The 17337-nt window shown below is 33.7% G+C and overlaps 1 protein-coding gene across 4 annotated transcripts in view; it reads right to left on the bottom strand.

Annotated features, from left to right (window-relative positions):
* LOC125054094 (calcium uptake protein 3, mitochondrial) overlaps positions 1-17337 on the bottom strand; it is a 79659-nt gene that overhangs the window by 762 nt on the left and 61560 nt on the right. Inside the window, exons 2-11 of one of the 4 annotated variants that reach the window (XM_047655769.1) lie at positions 12252-12393; positions 8554-8664; positions 8002-8049; positions 7281-7363; positions 6492-6557; positions 5560-5628; positions 3602-3772; positions 2670-2784; positions 1834-2061; positions 953-1110 (exon numbers count right to left, since the gene is read on the bottom strand). In XM_047655769.1, the coding sequence (XP_047511725.1) occupies positions 953-1110; positions 1834-2061; positions 2670-2784; positions 3602-3772; positions 5560-5628; positions 6492-6557; positions 7281-7363; positions 8002-8049; positions 8554-8664; positions 12252-12393 (1191 nt within the window). The remainder of the gene's footprint in view (positions 1-952; positions 1111-1833; positions 2062-2669; positions 2785-3601; positions 3773-5559; positions 5629-6491; positions 6558-7280; positions 7364-8001; positions 8050-8553; positions 8665-12251; positions 12394-17337) is intronic. The other 3 variants (XM_047655771.1, XM_047655770.1, XM_047655772.1) reach the window with 3 other exon arrangements.

The raw sequence follows: 17337 nt of genomic DNA, 5'->3' as shown, positions 1-17337 counted from the left end.
AATTTATTATCAAGGCTTATTTCTAGACTCAAATTGTCTACTCACGCATATTTAAGTTTATCTGTTTCTTTTTTAAAACAATATACGCAGCTGTGACAAGTGTGATTTCGTGAGCCATTGTTGCCGGTTTGTGTAGCCTGCATCATATTGCAGACATATTGCAACACATTGCCCAGCCATAGATTGTTCGGCCATCAGCTGCATTAAAATATTTTTGTAATGGCCTGGCAATTAGTTGCCAACAGTGTAGCCATCAATTGCAGCAAAACATGGCCTGTTTAGAAGCGCCATTAGCTAATGAAATTTGTAGACATACATGCAAATAAAAAAAATACCACTGTCTTAGTAGTTGAAATCTTATTAAAATATTAAGACAAAATCTCTTTTTTGGAGCTGGTAAAAAAAAGTATTATATAATTAATATAATACTTAGTAGTATTATATAGTATATAATAATAGTAGTATTATAATTTTAATCAAGTTTTATCAACATCGGTTTAGTAGTTTTGGAGATCTGCGTAATTCTAGACATGTGTAATACACCACTTAGTATAAGCGTTACTTTACATTTGACAGGTATTTAAAGTTGATTTAATTTTTAAGCTATTGCATAGATTTTATCGCGGGCTTTGAGCGCGGCGACCGAATCAAGAAATTCCGTAACGAAATGAACCTAACACACGATGACGTAATATAGGTGCGGTCAATACGCGTTAGAGCGGGACAGAACGCATACTGCGTCTCGCATCGGTTTAGCGTGATCGGATAGGCGTGTTAGTCTGAGTCTGGTAGACTGGTAGATTGAATTAAATTAAAAAAAACTTGAATTAATGTAAAAAAATACAGCAAAAAATTCATAACACCCAATGCCCCACACGTATTTTTTTTTTTGGGTCCAACCTGAAACAATTATTGTTGCTATAAATTATCATATGAATCAAATTGAAAATACCTTAAATCCCCGATGAAGTCTATCCTTCATGATAGCGATGAACTCCTTGTAACTCAATAACCCGTCTCCGTCCGCATCGAAAATCGCGAACACTGTACTCACTAAGTGCTCCGATTGAGCGATGCCAGTACATATTTTTACCGCTCGGTGAAATTCATCTGAAAAATAATATCTCAATTATATTACATGCTTATTGAATATTGTAAATATCTCTATCTATAATCATAGTTAATTTGTGAATTTGAGTAACTTACACTTTTATTATTTACTATTTTTTCAATTTAAAGGTTTTTGATTAGTCTGTGATGCAGAGTAATAATTATCTAAACTTATTACGTAATACCAGACTACTTATGCAGAGAGAGAGAGAGAGAGATAGAGAGATAGAGAGAGAGATTACTGTTGTTCATAAGAATGAAGTTTACTTAATTGTGAACTACTATAACACTATTTTAACTAAACTATTCACCTCTTTCTATCAGAGAGTGTAAACACGGCAAATAGATTAGCTTAGTTTTTAAGACAGCGTACTTGATCTCGAAAAATCTATAGTTTTACCCGTTGCATATTCGATCCGACGTTGAAGGTGCTGGTTATTTTTTTTTTTTTTAATAAAATAACAGAACTTTGTTGTGTTAGAGAAAAATTTTATTTAACTGAATTATGTGTTTTCTACTAGATAGTTTATTTTAATTAGAAGAAGTTAGTTTGTGCTTGAATGTATTTTGTTGGCATTTGTAGTAAATATATAAAATCGTATATGGTACAAGCAGATTATATAGTATAAGATAATATTTATATCACACTGATCTTGCTCTTTGTAATGTAAAAAAATTAGAATATTAACAATAATGTCAGTCAAATATAAAAGTATTGTAAACCTTTAGATATCGGATGATCAGCCAGCGTATACATCCTCATGGCAATGGTGAAATCTTCCAAATTATTCAGAAACTGACAAAACGTTTTGAACTCGTGAAAGGTGATCCCTTGCCCGTACTTCACTCGGTCCAATAATCGATCCAGATACATGTCGTATTCATCTGTATCTAAATACGTGTAACGGAGGAGGATTTTCGCAAAATCCACTTCTGATATTGTTTCGTGGCCTAAAAGAAACAAATATTACAATTATTTTAAAGATTATTAATTTTACTAGATTTCAACGTGCGACTCTCATCCCTGGAGTCGTAGGTTTGATCCCCGGCTGTGCACCAATGGACTTTCTGTCTATGTGCGCATTTAACACTTGCTCGTACGGTGAAGGAAGATATCGTGAGGAAACCGGCATGCCTTAGACTCAAAAAGTTGACGGTGTGTATCACAGAAGTTTGATCACCTACTGTGACACACACCGATCTATACAGAAATCTGAAGAATCTGACTATTGGTATATACATACCAACGTACATACGTACGTGCACGTTATTAATAATTGTATTTCATTGCTTACTTCTGATGTCTGGGCCTATTCCTACATATACATATGGTAAATGGTATATGTGTTACCATGGTTACCATTATTTAAAACACATGAAAAGTAACACGGAACTCTTCCTTGTAGTCACGAAATAATTTATACCCAGTAATATAAATTGTCTATAAAGTAAAATATTTGTTAAATAAACCTTACTTTCTAAGATTTTTACTAAGCCCATGTCAGGTACACAATAAATAACACGTTTACGATTCTGTCAAGCCTGAATGCCTGTCATACCTTTAGAGAACTCGTGGAATTCAAGCTCTAGCACTTCCGTCTGCAAATTCTCCATAAACTGGCGGAAACCTTCAAACTTCAGATCGTTGTTGCCTTTCTTACCGAAGAAATGCACCTAAAATATTGGAAATGTATTTGAACATAAGGGTTTCTTCACTCCAACGACTTAACGTGGTCGTGCGTTTTAATCACGGCAATACCAATAGACTTTTACATTTATCACTCGTTCGGTAAAGTAAAACATTGTCACTATTGTCACGCACTTTCCTAGAAAGCTGTATTTTTGTAGAATCATGTGTAATTCCCAAAACCCTTCAAAAATTAACACAAAGATGTAATAATTTGCGTTTAAAACAAAACAAACAAAAGAATAACGTCAAGACCATCTAGAGTTTAATAGTGTGGTTCTTTTAATAATCAGAATCCTTGCTCGTTAATCTATCAACCAACCAGGCTCCAGAAGATAAACCACTCCTTATATGAAAAATTGTATTCGTTTTTACAACAAACTCCCAAGCGAAATTAGAGAATTATCACTAAATAAATTCAAAGCCCTTGTTAAACGTACAAAAAACAATAAAGATTTTTATAAATTTGACGAATACTTAAATGATCTTAATCCTTGGGATTGATTTGATCATGTTCAAACAATTTGTATGACTCAAGTAGGTTTTGAAACTTAGCGATTAAAAAGAGTTGCGGAGAGTTTCTTGCCAATTCTTCTTGACCGCTCTACGCCCTGGACTTGCGAACTGGTAGTAAATGTAAATTTACAATTAATTTAACTTCTTCTTGACGTTCATAACTGTATTTGTTTACCTAGATAATTAAAGATATTTTGAGTTTACTATTCCGTCTCGAGAGGCATAATAATCATTTAAGTAAATTTATTACTAGGTTTATCTATTGAGGGAATATTAAAAGCTACAAACCTGAAGCATCGTGTCCACGTTGTGCCTCCTCTGAAGTCCCTGATCGTCATTGATGTAATTGTCTTGGGGCTCCTTGCCCTCTTTCCCCTTCTCTACTCCGTTCTTCTCCACTTTTTCCTCCTCGTTAATCCCGCGTTTGTCTCGCCAGGCGAAACTAAATATCTTTTCCATCTGAAATTTTTTTTTTTTTTTGAGTACTACTTAAAAAAATTTTTTATATGATACATAGTGTATCAGAAACACACATCTGTCATTAACAAGAAGGTTTACAAAATTTTAGTTTTTGAAAGGCATATTATAGTTAATCTATAAATTAATTAAAATCAATCTTTATATATATACAAGTTATTTTTAATGAGCAAGATCGTAAATATTCGTAAAACATGGTTCGAACGAAAAGAAAAATTTAGAGAAAAGTGATAACTATTATAGTATACTGAAGATGAGAAACCGAATAAGAAAATTGAGAAAAAGAGTCAAAAATATAAAGGATTGTCTCAATTGAATTGAAAACGTGATTTTTTATTATTAGTATGTTAAAGTGTCAGTTGTCAAGTGTTAAAGTGTACATTTACCTCCCTTATTCATAATACATAATTATCTAAGTTAGAATTTATATAAAAAAAGGGGTTAAACTAAATATTTAGTAATATAAATAATTTATTAATTGAGATTTTGCGTATATTTTTTTTATTCCTTAGAAACGTTAAGGTTAACAAAATTTAAGCACAACACAGGAAAAATTGTACCTATTTAAATAATAGGAACAACTCGTTATTGCATTAGTATGTTTTAATTTAGCATTATTGTAATTGCGGTTTATAAATAGTTGTTACCAAAAGTTGAGATATGAGTTGATAAGTTAAATGAATGATTAGTTGTATAATTGCCAACCACCATAAAAATTCTGGGACAAAAATAAGGACAGGAAAACTAAATTTGTCTCGATAGACCTTTGATATATTGCATTTATTATCAAAATAGCTTGAGTGAAAATTGATCTCATTTTCCTAATATCAAAACAAAGTCCATATTTGCTAGACAACAACAAAAAAACTACAATATAATATTATTATCGATGTAATAGGTATTTATATGTTTATTGACTATGCAATAGAGAGCAATTTTCATCGCTTCTGAAATATCTTTATATATATAATTACGTACGTACGCGTACGCGTATGTGTCACTGAACTCCTCTTAAACGGCTGGACCGATTTGAATGAATTTTTTGTATGCGTTTGAGTGGCACCCTGGATGGTTTAAATTCACAAATCAGCCCGGAAAATGGCGCTGCAGTCGGTACTATTACACTTTGTTTAATATACTAATCGCTTGAAATATCATGCAGGACAACGTCTGTCGGGTCCGCTAGTATAATTATAACAAAAACCAGTGGTTTGGGCCATATATTTCTGTAGCCGTTTCGTGACCATTGTCTATTCTAATAGGCAAGAGAATGTAAGTGCGTGCTCCTATTTCACCATACCTACTGCTGATAGAGGACAAGTCTTTGTTTTTAATTTATGATATTATTATTAATTACTTAAGATATCATGTGGAACATGGTGTAATGATTGCAGCTCCTTACAAACGTTGTGTAAAAAAAACATGGCGATTAAAAAAAGAGTGGCGGAGAATTTATTGCCAGTTCTTCTCTTTCCTTCTACGCCCTTGATTTGAGAACTGGCACTAAATGTAAAGTTCTGTGTAGCTTTTTTTTGACGTTATAAGTATACATTGTGTTTGTTATCTATATGATTAGATGATTTTGACTTTGACTTTTGCACCTACTATGCCTGACACACGCCGTCCACTTTATGGGTCTAAAGCATTCCGGTACAATGCAATGGCACATTAAGGCCAGAATATTTTTTGATATATATTTTTCTTATATATTTGTTTTCCTCTTCTTATTTATTTTAAAAGCAAACACGTATACACTCCTTATAACTTACGATCGAAGGCTTAGCCGGTTTCGTCTCTTCTCTATTCTTGAGCGAGTTCGCAGAAACTAGAGAGAGCAGCTACAAAGCCATACATCATATTTAAATATATTGTATATAAATTATATATTTATAAATTACAAGATTATAAATAATAAAGCTGTTATGTACATAGCGTTGTTTATAAGGATAGTCACACTTCGAATCATCAATTATTCATTGGATTTTGACAGTACGTCTCTGAATAAGCCAAGATTCAATGTCGAACCCGTTTGTCAAAAACGTATTAAGGAGCGTTCAAGTATTACGTAACGAGTTTGGGGGGGGGGTCCCCTTGGACCTTGGATTTTTATTGAAAATGGTAACTTTTAGGTATAAAGAGTCACTGGTGGGGTCACGAGCTCCGAACATAACATACCGAACACAAATAACATACAATGTTAAAACTTTGTCGACATACTCACGATTATTGGAATTAACAGAGTGTTTGAAAAAAAAAAAATATAAAGTTTGATATTATTGGGGGTGTCAATAATCTCCAAAAATTGCGTGACGTAATACTTGAACTACTACGTAATACTTGACTTGGACATACGAAAATTTAACTTAGCGCTGAATTTTGAATCTTACCCTTAGGATGAAATACTCCAAGGGTAAGATTAAGGGTCAAGACTTGAAGTCTTTGATGCAATCTCTAGATTTTTTTTATAATTGCTGATAACTTGAACCGTCTAAAAATGTTATTTTATAAATATGTTGTAAGTCGTAATGTTAAGAGCAGTAATTCGACGATGTGGTTAAGACACAATTTAACTCAAACAAATATTATTATTATGGATCGCATTTTAATTGCTAAAAACGTGAAAATCATTTTTTAGTTGTCTTTGTAAATTTTTTAACAAAATCGATCCACAATAAATATTTTCACACGATATCGAACTCACTGCCCGTTGAGTGTACATGTCCAAATCTTTTCTCTCCTTCACTGAACCACCAAGCAGCCGTTGAATCTAAATACCATGCAACATGGGAAATACATAAATTCCTAAGAAATGGTCACCCCAGCTATATAAAGAGGTTTCGGCACCTTCATTCAATATAATTCAAACTAAGTGCAATTTTATTAAGGCAAAGATTTTTAAAGATTAATTGTTATCTTAGTTCTTCATTCAAAAACGTTAAACTGAAATCTAGTCCAAAAATTTAAAATATTAAAAAAAAAATCGTTGCCCTAACAAAAAAACTAAACAAATAAAATATAAAAGTGCTCACTAGTCACTACACTATAGTCTGTCCAATTTTTCAAACTACAGCAATGCAAGATACCATTAGTATAACAACGAAAATATCAGAGGTAATTTATTTTATACTAAAAATTGCAAGTATTTCACTATGACGTTTCGTTTACCTTATAAGTTATAACAAACAGAACAAAATCATTACTAACTTATTGTATATAAATAAAATTTACCAGTTGTTTCCTTTGTAAAATATATAGAAGGTAGGGTAATTAAAATTCACCAAAATCCATTTAGTATCCATACACCTATATAACATCATGCCACATATAATATTATACTTTGAATTACCTAAATAAATATATTTAGTTATTTTGTTATGTTCGAGGTATTATATCCCCTACCTGACGAATTAATGACTTATATTCTTTTTGGCATTTCGTTGATATAAAAACCAATACAATGTTTGGAAAATGTATGAATGAATGAACTTACGACTAGAAACTCATTCTTATCCACCCTTTGGTTACCATCAGTATCGAACATATTGAAGGCGATCTGGAAACCCGATGCTGGCTCTGAAATACAAATTTATGAAAATTAATCTAATATATAAAATTCTCGTGTCGCGGTGTTTGTGGTTAAACTCCTCCGAAACGGCTCGACCGATTCTCATTAAATTTTGTGTGCATATTGGGTATGTCTGAGAATCGGACAACATTTTCATCCCCCTAAATGTTAAGGGTAACCCCTAAATATTTTTTTTCTTTTTAGATATTTTTTTATGATACAGCATTAAAAAATACATACAACCCCTAACTTTCACCCCTCTACGATCAACCCCTATTTTTTATTATAAATGATATACATGGCAACACGACGTTTGCCCGGTCAGCTAGTACACTATAGATATAGAAATGAAAAATAGGATTTTCCTAGGGCGAGATTCTTGTCTTGGCTTGTCGTGGCACACTTGACAGGGTTAAACTAAAGCTCACATAAATGGCAGTCTTTGTATAAGGGACAGGAATGGTACCTAGCATTGTAATCGGACCATATGGATCTTCTAAAGTAACGTCGGCGAGGTCTCTTCGTGTTCGTAGATAGGTAAATTAATCAATAATCAATAATTTTTAGTATATATAACACATTGTATTGCTTTTGTATATAATTATAATTAAAAATCGCCAGTTAATTAAACACAACTGCAACTTACTTGTCAAAATCGAGAGTAGAAACAGGTATTCCGTGTATGAAATTATTCCTGAAATATTTAAATATGATTTAGTAAAACTACTGAAAATTAAACATACTGGTTATATTCAGTTTACATCTTCGCTAATTTACAGATAAAAATGGTGAATAAAATTGGTTTTGAATTTTCCCAATGGAAATTCACTTTCCACAAGAAGGTACAAAACCTACCTGAAAGCTCAATGTTACGTGTGAATTTTATAACTATATCTTAAAATAATATTTATTTAATTATTTCTTCAAGTAGACAATTATAAGACCATATGGTTATTATTGTGTTAGTTACAATATTTTCCTAAATATTATATTAGTAGGTTAGGTTTAAAGATTGATAAAAAACATCCGTATTAACATATTCCCGTGTCATTGAGATCTTTAACAGTAGTAGGCCATTGACATACCTGCCATTACCATACTAACCTCACAAAGGGCAACCCGAGGGCGCCATGTCCTATACTAAGCCATAGACGGTAAGAGTATACTTTTTGTCTATAGATTTCTTTACTATTAGTACCTTTATCTCTCATATTGCGAAACATTTGTGAAGAGCCACGTTTCAGTTGCGGTGTTGAGTCGCGCAGCTGTTCAATCTCTTTAGCGCTGAGCACGCGTCGTTTTAGGCGAGCTGTCGACAGGTAACAGGATTCTAAGTACTCATACTGGTTACTAATAGGAAATACTTGGAAGGTGAGTTTGAGAATACTGAGAACGTATATGTTTAATACTGATGACTCGCAAATTCAATTTAATATAATTTGTATAAAATAAATGGTTCATGATCATGTTTATCAATGTTTTCTTTGCGAGAGTTTTTCAAAGTAATGCCTTTTATGAGATTCTTATAGACCACAAGCCCATGAACAAAAAATACCTGTGAAATGACCCAACCTGAATTACGCTTAGAAGGCTGTTACTATAATATCTGAAAATAGCTCTGAGCATTATGCCGTCATTTCTGAGCGGTACATGTGAGTACGTGAGTGAATGGACTTTCTCAGGTACAATGGGGGAATTTCGACTAATTATTAATGTACGGCTTTGTTATAAGTGTATAGATGATTAAAAATAAATGTCGAAAAACCTAGTGCCGTACAAAAGTGATGGTGCCGGAAGTCGGTGCAAATTTTTAATTCGACGACAGTTGCAGAAGCAATATAGGTCATTTATTACTGTACGGCATTTGTGTGATTCCTTTTGGACACTAATACAGATACTTTACCCGTAAACGCCGTACATATTTCCAGCGGAGCGGTCGAAAGCCAAGGGTCGGAACCCTACCCCTACACCTATATACCCTAAGGTCATTGTAAAATGTACGGCAACATGTTCAAAATATTATTTAACACGGACAATAATGTTTTATAATTATGCCGTCCAAATATTATAGTTAATATTTGTGTAATTAAATATTTATCGAAATTTCAGAATTTACCAAGTTCTTACTGCTGTAAGATCAGAGAATAATGTACGGCAACTTGTTTTTTTTCATAATGTTACTAAATATTACCGTTGTACATTATAGCCGTTCATTATAAATGGTAACAAATAAAAATATTATGATAAAAAATATATGAAATTTCCGAAATTTAGATGACTTTTCAAATGCTCCTAGAGTAATATGGGGAGTAATATTTTCAAAGATTATTGTTATTTTATATGTAACAAATATAAATGAACAAAAAAAACCAGATGCCGTACATTTTACTCCAGATTATTCTTTACAGCTGATAAAAACTTCGACGACGTTTGAGGTGGCCCTTAAGGTCATTAATAACTGTACATATCTGAGTATACTACCATAAGGCTGTAAAGTATATTTACAGCCTTATCGTACCAGCAGAGAGAGGTAAAGGAAACATATTTTTAACAAAAATAAAAATATAATACAGGGCGTCCCAAAGTTATGAGACATGAAGGGAAAGTACCTTAAATATCGCAGATAGGGTATTTTACTAAAAGAAGACTTTATGTTATTTTTAAAAGTTAGTAATTCTGCATTCAAAGATTTTTTAAAAACTACTTGCCTCGTCTGGAAATCGAACCGGCTTAAATTAAAAAAAAAACCCCTACTTTTATGATGCCAATCGAAAGAATGGCCAAAACCTAATAATTTTTCTAAAGGAACAGACTCGTAGGGGATTTTTTTAGGCCGAATACGATAAATAATGTTTTTAATTTGATTAAAAAGATATATTCACGCTGTTCCTTTCTTTTAAAATACTATGTTACTTAAGAAGAGTTATTCGTTTTTGGCCATTCTTTCGATTGGCATCATAAAAGTAGGGGTGTTTTTTTTACATTTAAGTCGGTTCGATTCCCAGACGAGGCAAGTAATTTTTAAAAAATCTTTGAATGCAGAATTAATAACTTTTAAAAATAACATAAAGTCTTCTTTTAGTAAAATACCCTATCTACGATATTTAAGGTACTTTCCCTTCATTTCCCATAACTTTAGGACGCCCTGTATTGGTAGGCGGTGGTAGCGGACTATCGAAAGTGTACGGCATTTATATTTTATTGAAGATTGTCTAAAGTATTAATAATCTGTGTTATTGCCGTACAGATAAAAGTCACCGGAAAATGACTCTTTTCTGAGGAAAGTAATTTACCCCATACACCTATGTGTTCCACAAAAAATGTACGGCATGCTGGAAAATGTTATCTATTTGTGAAGTACTCTCAAGATCATTTAATTTTATGTTGTTTCATATCATCATCACCTATATGCTAATCAGACATATGTTGCGACCCTTGGCTTTCGACCGCTCCGCTGGGAATATGTACGGCGTTTACGGGTAAAGTATCTGTATATGTGTCCAAAAGGAATCACACAAATGCCGTACAGTAATAAATGACCTATATTGCTTCTGCAACTGTCGTCGAATTAAAAATTTGCACCGACTTCCGGCACCATCACTTTTGTACGGCACTAGGTTTTTCGACATTTATTTTTAATCATCTATACACTTATAACAAAGCCGTACATTAATAATTAGTCGAAATTCCCCCATTGTACCTGAGAAAGTCCATTCACTCACGTACTCACATGTACCGCTCAGAAATGACGGCATAGTGCTCAGAGCTATTTTCAGATATAGTAACAGCCTTCTAAGCGTAATTCAGGTTGGGTCATTTCACAGGTATTTTTTGTTCATGGGCTTGTGGTCTATTATTTCAAAGTTCATTGCGTAAATTTTGACGTGATAACGTCTTTAAAATCGTTTTAGTCGGGTGACATGTTCAGAAACTTGTGTCACACCAAAACCTCACGAGCGCGATCGCAGGTATAACGAGAGAGAGACGGACCGATCTCCCGTCTCATCTCGAGCGCTGCCAGTCATTCCGTGAATGTATGAAGAAAAATGTATATCATAGTCGAATAAGTAAACTTGTAATTTTACACCCGAAATTTATCATCAAAAGTGTGAATAAAACGATAGATGTAATTTAAAATTTGAAAAAATTGTTATCTTCATTAATTCCTTACTTCCCAAAAACTTATATTACCAATAAGACGTTATCACGTAAACATCTCGATCGTAAACCTACTTTACAAACAACCAATATTTTTTTTTTTTTAACAAATCTTCGATATTTTTAAATGACACATGATAGAAAATTTATAAAAATATCCGCCCGCCCTTCAGATAGAAGGCAGAACGCCTACTTGTCTATAGATGAAACGAAGAAATGGATGCAATTTGAGGCCAAGACCTAAAAATGTTGTAGCGCCACTGGATTATTATTATTAGCTACTGCCTGTAGCTTCGTCTGTGTGTATTTCTTTCTTATCGTTTTATTTTAGTCAATTTACCTATAACTATGATGAATTATACAATCAATCATTCCACAGGAATCCCACTAACCGTGGAAACAGCACAAATCTCTTCGGAGGTTTTTGAGAGTCGCCTTCATACAGATAGACCGACACGGCTAGGAGACTAAGGGTCTGTTTCACAATGTACGGATAAGTTCTACATAAGTTCCAAATCAGCTATTTATTACTTATTGGTAGGATAAACACTATTGTTGCTTTTCACGACTGTCAGATAGCGCTATTCGTCACATAAAGTCCATCATAAGTTATGAGTCCGATGAAGTGTCAAATAGCACAATTTATCTCCCAAATAATTTATGTGTTGCATAGCTATTTGGTACTTCATCCATACATTGTGAAACAGACCCTTAATTTTCTTATATGTAAGGACTTACGGCGAGGTTCCTGCTCGACCACCGACTCCAAGAAATCCTGAGGGGTCATATATAGCTGTCCTCCGTACTCCACACTCGCAAATTTGATGAACCGTCGTTCCCGAGACGTCAATTTCACCGATTTAACCAGTTCGTCGGGTTGCTGAAATGATTAAATTGATGGATTAAATATCATATTATTAAGGTTTTAATTCTGTGTAAGTATGTGGTGCTACAATATAATATATCTTTCTATGTGGCCTTATAAACAATTTGATGACAGGCATGACCACTGACGGCAATAAAATTTGTGTGAGATTTACAATCCAACGCAAAACTCACTCACACGGGACGACTCATTTGTCTAGTGGTTAGTATCCCTGACTGCGAATCCATGGGTCCTGGGTTCGATCCCCGGCTGAGACGAACATCGATGTGATGAGCATTTGGTGTTGTGCTTAGGTCTTGGGTGTTTAAATATGTATTTAAATGTATATCTATCTATAATATGTATGTATATCCGTTGCCTAGTACCCATAACACAAGCTTCACCAGCTTAGCATGGGACTAGGTCAATTGGTGTGAATTGTCTTTTAAAGAAAAAAAAAATATTGCACACACTACTTAAGATATCTCAAGTGACATTTAATTACAGCGCCCAAAAGATCAAACTTCATAGACATGATTGTCAGATCTCAAAACGGAAATAGATCTTCCGTAAACGAAAAGTAATTTAGCCTCAAATTTCTGTAGTTTTAGGAGATTTATTTTAAGTCTAAGGATCAATATATTTATATACATCTAATGACAAACAACTTAACCAATTTGTTAATGGCTGATCTGAATTTAAACGCTAGTGCTCATAGAAGTATATTATGTATAAGGTTAACCAAAATAAATAGTATATCTCTACGATTCGTTGTCATGTTTGTTTACAACGTTTAGAATGTAAGTACAAAATGTAATTATTTTTGCGTCAAATAAAATGATTTTTATTTATAATTTATAATATACATTAACTATCATGGTCTAAACTTGGCGCTCAGTTTGCCTTATTACAATATACCTGACCGATACAAAGACGCATAGACACTAAGCCAATAACCGATCGAGTTACTCGTAAACTAATTAAATAACACGTCTGCACCCGGAAGGCGTCAACTATTATTATAATATCCTATATACGGACCCAGTGATTAACATTAAACATCCCAAGATTGTTATGAAATTCGTATACGTTATTTGGTTTATAATTGGGCGTCAATACTGTTTACTGGGCATTAAGAAAACCTTATAATTAAATATTATGCCTTGTTGCTTCTTATAACTATAGTTACATTTAATAATCCGAAATAATATTCCATTTCCTAACCTTTCAAGAATTGGTACGCTCTCTTCTTGAAGGACCCTAAGTCGAATTGGTTCGGAAATACTTCAGTGGGCAGCTGGTTCCACATAATGGTGGTGCGCGGCAAAAACTGTCTTATAAAACGCTCAGTTGTGGAACGACGGACGTCAACGGACGGATTGGTGATACGGATGGTATTTTGTATTCTGCCTTGACGTCCTATAATGAAACTCAGCTGCAGGTATTAGTCCGAACAACTCCTCTGAACACTCTGCATGGTAAATGCGGTAGAAGATGCAGAGAGACCCCACATCTCTACACAACTCCAAGGGATCAAGCCGCATGGAAAGTGACTGGTCGTTGACGTTTCAAATCGCTCTTCGTTGAATACTTCGTTCTATAGTCAAGCGGAAGGAGCTGGTAGGTACTGGGGAGGTTGTAGCGCCATTGTTTTTTTTCTAAATAGGTTAAAGCTGCTTTATCAGAACCGAGACATATGCGTGACCGCAAAACACTACAAATAGCCAACCATAATGACTTTCCTTCCGAATTTTATTTTAGCTACGGACTGCGGTTCCGCGTATCGCATTACTTGTAACCATTTGTCGTTTCCGATGAGATTAAAATAGATTATATAATAAAATCTTAAATGCACTATATATATTGTAATATGTACATTCGAAAAGAATATGTATTTAGCTATACATAAATCAATCACATTTATAAGTCCCGTTCGTTAATCAAAACAGAAATGATTTTGATTAATTTCATTGTGGCAAAAACAACCGTTTAACAGACTTATATTTTATGAGTTAATTATATCTACAGAGGCGGTAAGTTGATAAATAGAAGATATCAAAGCATTTCAACTTAGGTACTTGTTAGCATTCTTTAGTATATAATTAGCATTATGCTATATGTTTATTAAACAAAAACCTCTTTCAAAATATTAAAATTTACGATAATGAGATATAAACGCAAGATCTTTGTCCTACTGCTATAAAACACTTAACAAATTTCTAAGTAGGAATCATTGTTCCTACCACAAAATTCCATCAATCTTACAAAAAACATTATCACGACACTAAATCAGCGTAATAAAATCGCGTTTGAACAGTGCGGCCGAACAGGCGTTTTGTCACAAATATAGCGATAAATAAGCCACCCTGAGGGTAGGTGATAAATTTAAAAAGGTTTCATTTAATTAGCCGCCGTGGCACACGTGGTAATTAATTGTGAATGTTTTATGGCTATCTTCTATTACCCACGTATAAAAAATATACAGCTTTTAGTGGCGTTCGAGGCCCGTTGACTCAGATGTAAAAATTCTGAATATATAGTCACTCCCACCGCTGGCCCAGGTCCAAAAGTATCTAGCAAGAGAAGGGAGATGGCACAGGAGAAGTTTCTCAGATGCTGACACATTTTTCGAATATATACTACTACTGTTTATTATTATAACAGGATTTTGTTATGTCTAATATGATACTTTGGCTAATAATGAAATAAACTTTGTTTTTAATGGTGAAAGTTGTATAAATAATTTCGTCACTTGCTAATATACCATAATAATCCATGGAGATATCATTTACAAATATACAAAGCTATATTTTTGGGTTACTAATTCTTTGGCAACGCACTTGCAAGCCTTCTGGCAATGTGTGTGTCTATCACTTAACATCAGATGAGCCTCCTGCCCGTATGCCTCCTATTACTTAAATATATATATATTATATATATATATATATATATATATATATAATATATGGTAAAGAGTAGTAGGATTTACAAGTTCACTATTCTAGGCACATAATTTAGGTTATTTTTATTTGCTGAATTGATTCATTTAGAAAATAATTATTCTTTTAAATATTAAATAGGTTTGGTAATGTCATAAAAGAGGCCGGGAGCTTATAACATTTTTTTACGTAAAATCAAAATACACTGCAATAAAGTGTACCTACAACAAATTCCATATGGTACGCGCAATGACCCGTCTATGAAAGATAATTTTAAAAACTGTAAGTCCCATTAAAATCCATCTCTCTTGCATAATTAATCTAAGTACTCGAGCAGGTTTTATTAAATAATTTTCTCACATTTATGAATTACGATAATCGCCGATCGGCGTCCATACATCATGTGCACCCGGACATTTATCTACACCCGTTTATTGCTACCGGTGTTGTTGTAATGTCGGGAATGTTCATTATAACCGTGTCCAAATTGGAAAGTTTTGAAGGTTAATTACAATTTAAATGTACATAATAAATAGAGACGTTTTGATAACTAACATGTTTATAGATATCACACTATGTAGTGTTTATGTTAGTGGAACGCCTAAGAAAGCCTTTTCGTTATTTTCGATTTAAAGAAAAATTAACTTATACAATATAAGCGTTTCTTTTACATGAGAGATGTGTATATTAATATGTAGAATAATAGGATAAAGTGGCACTTCAACCCATGTTCTTGGCTTCAGATATTATGGCTTGCGAGAGATCATTGAGACTTTATTGAACGTAGATTTGAAGATAATTTAGTTGACTTTTAACTGCTATCGCGAGTAGTATTTTTTCGATACCAAATTTAATAAAATACAAAATAACAACAATGTTATCATTGTTAATTTTTAATTATTAACAGTTATTTATTTTATTTTAATTTAATTATTACTCTATATTTAATTTTAGTAACAACCTTTAAAATAATTCAAAATTTGTGACTATTTTTTGTATATATATTTTTTTAATAAAAATTATAAACTTTAACTTAACTTGATATATTTTATCTTAATTTAATTTTAATTCAATAAGCGTTGGTATCGGTATCGACGATATTCCTATAAGTGTATCGGCATCGGTATCGTATCGGTAAAAAAGCGTATCGATGCATCCCTAATAATAACGTTCTTTGCTCTGTAAATGCTAATGTAATGAAAAATGGTACTCAGTCGGGGTTCGAACCTATGACCTCGAATGAGTATTTTTCGTGGGGAGAGGCGTTATACCCTCCCGCCGCACGTTGCCTCCACTAAAACCCCACGACGCCACCAGCAATCGCCCGAGGCAGGACACGGTAACAACGTAGCCTTGTCCGCATCCCGCCACGAAATTGAAATCACGGTCCTCTATGTCCACAAATGATGTGGAATGGACCTTCACACAAGGGCCATTCACATCAGCCAATTCGCCCTGATGTGTAAATCTGGGGGAGGTTGTCAGCATCCCTTCTTTTGGACGCATGAACTCCTGTTCCCCCGCTAAAGCGTCTGCGCGACCAGGATTACACAAGGTGTTGGTGCAACGGAGAGTCATACGCCAACTTCAAGCCAGTAAGCCAACTCTCTGTATGTAATAGTATATTATCTACAACATACATTGTAATAGGATAATAATATCTACTATATAAAAATAAGTCGGGTTTTCCTTCCTGACGCTATAACTCCAGAACGCACGAACCGATTTCCACGGTTTTGCATTCGTTGGAAAGGTCTCGGGCTCCGTTTATAGCAAAGAAAATTCAGGAAAAATTTCAACAGAAAAGCGGGATCACCAAACGAAATGTTACATAAAACGAAGCCATCTGTTGTGGCGGCGGAGGTGGCGAAACGGAGTTCGGCGAGTTTGCTAGTTATTTATAAAAAAGTTTAGTCGATACTAAATTCGTATGTATTAATTCAAGTTTCGATAGGCCTTTGAAGCTTATTTTAGTCAACCTGCATTCAAGCACATTGAATACCGTCAATATTTTATAAAG

The sequence above is a fragment of the Pieris napi genome, chromosome 11 (genome assembly GCF_905475465.1).
Source record: "Pieris napi chromosome 11, ilPieNapi1.2, whole genome shotgun sequence".
In the NCBI taxonomy this organism is placed as follows: domain Eukaryota; kingdom Metazoa; phylum Arthropoda; class Insecta; order Lepidoptera; family Pieridae; genus Pieris; species Pieris napi.
Note: the sequence above shows the minus strand (reverse complement) of the source record. Positions and strands in the feature narration are given on the sequence as shown.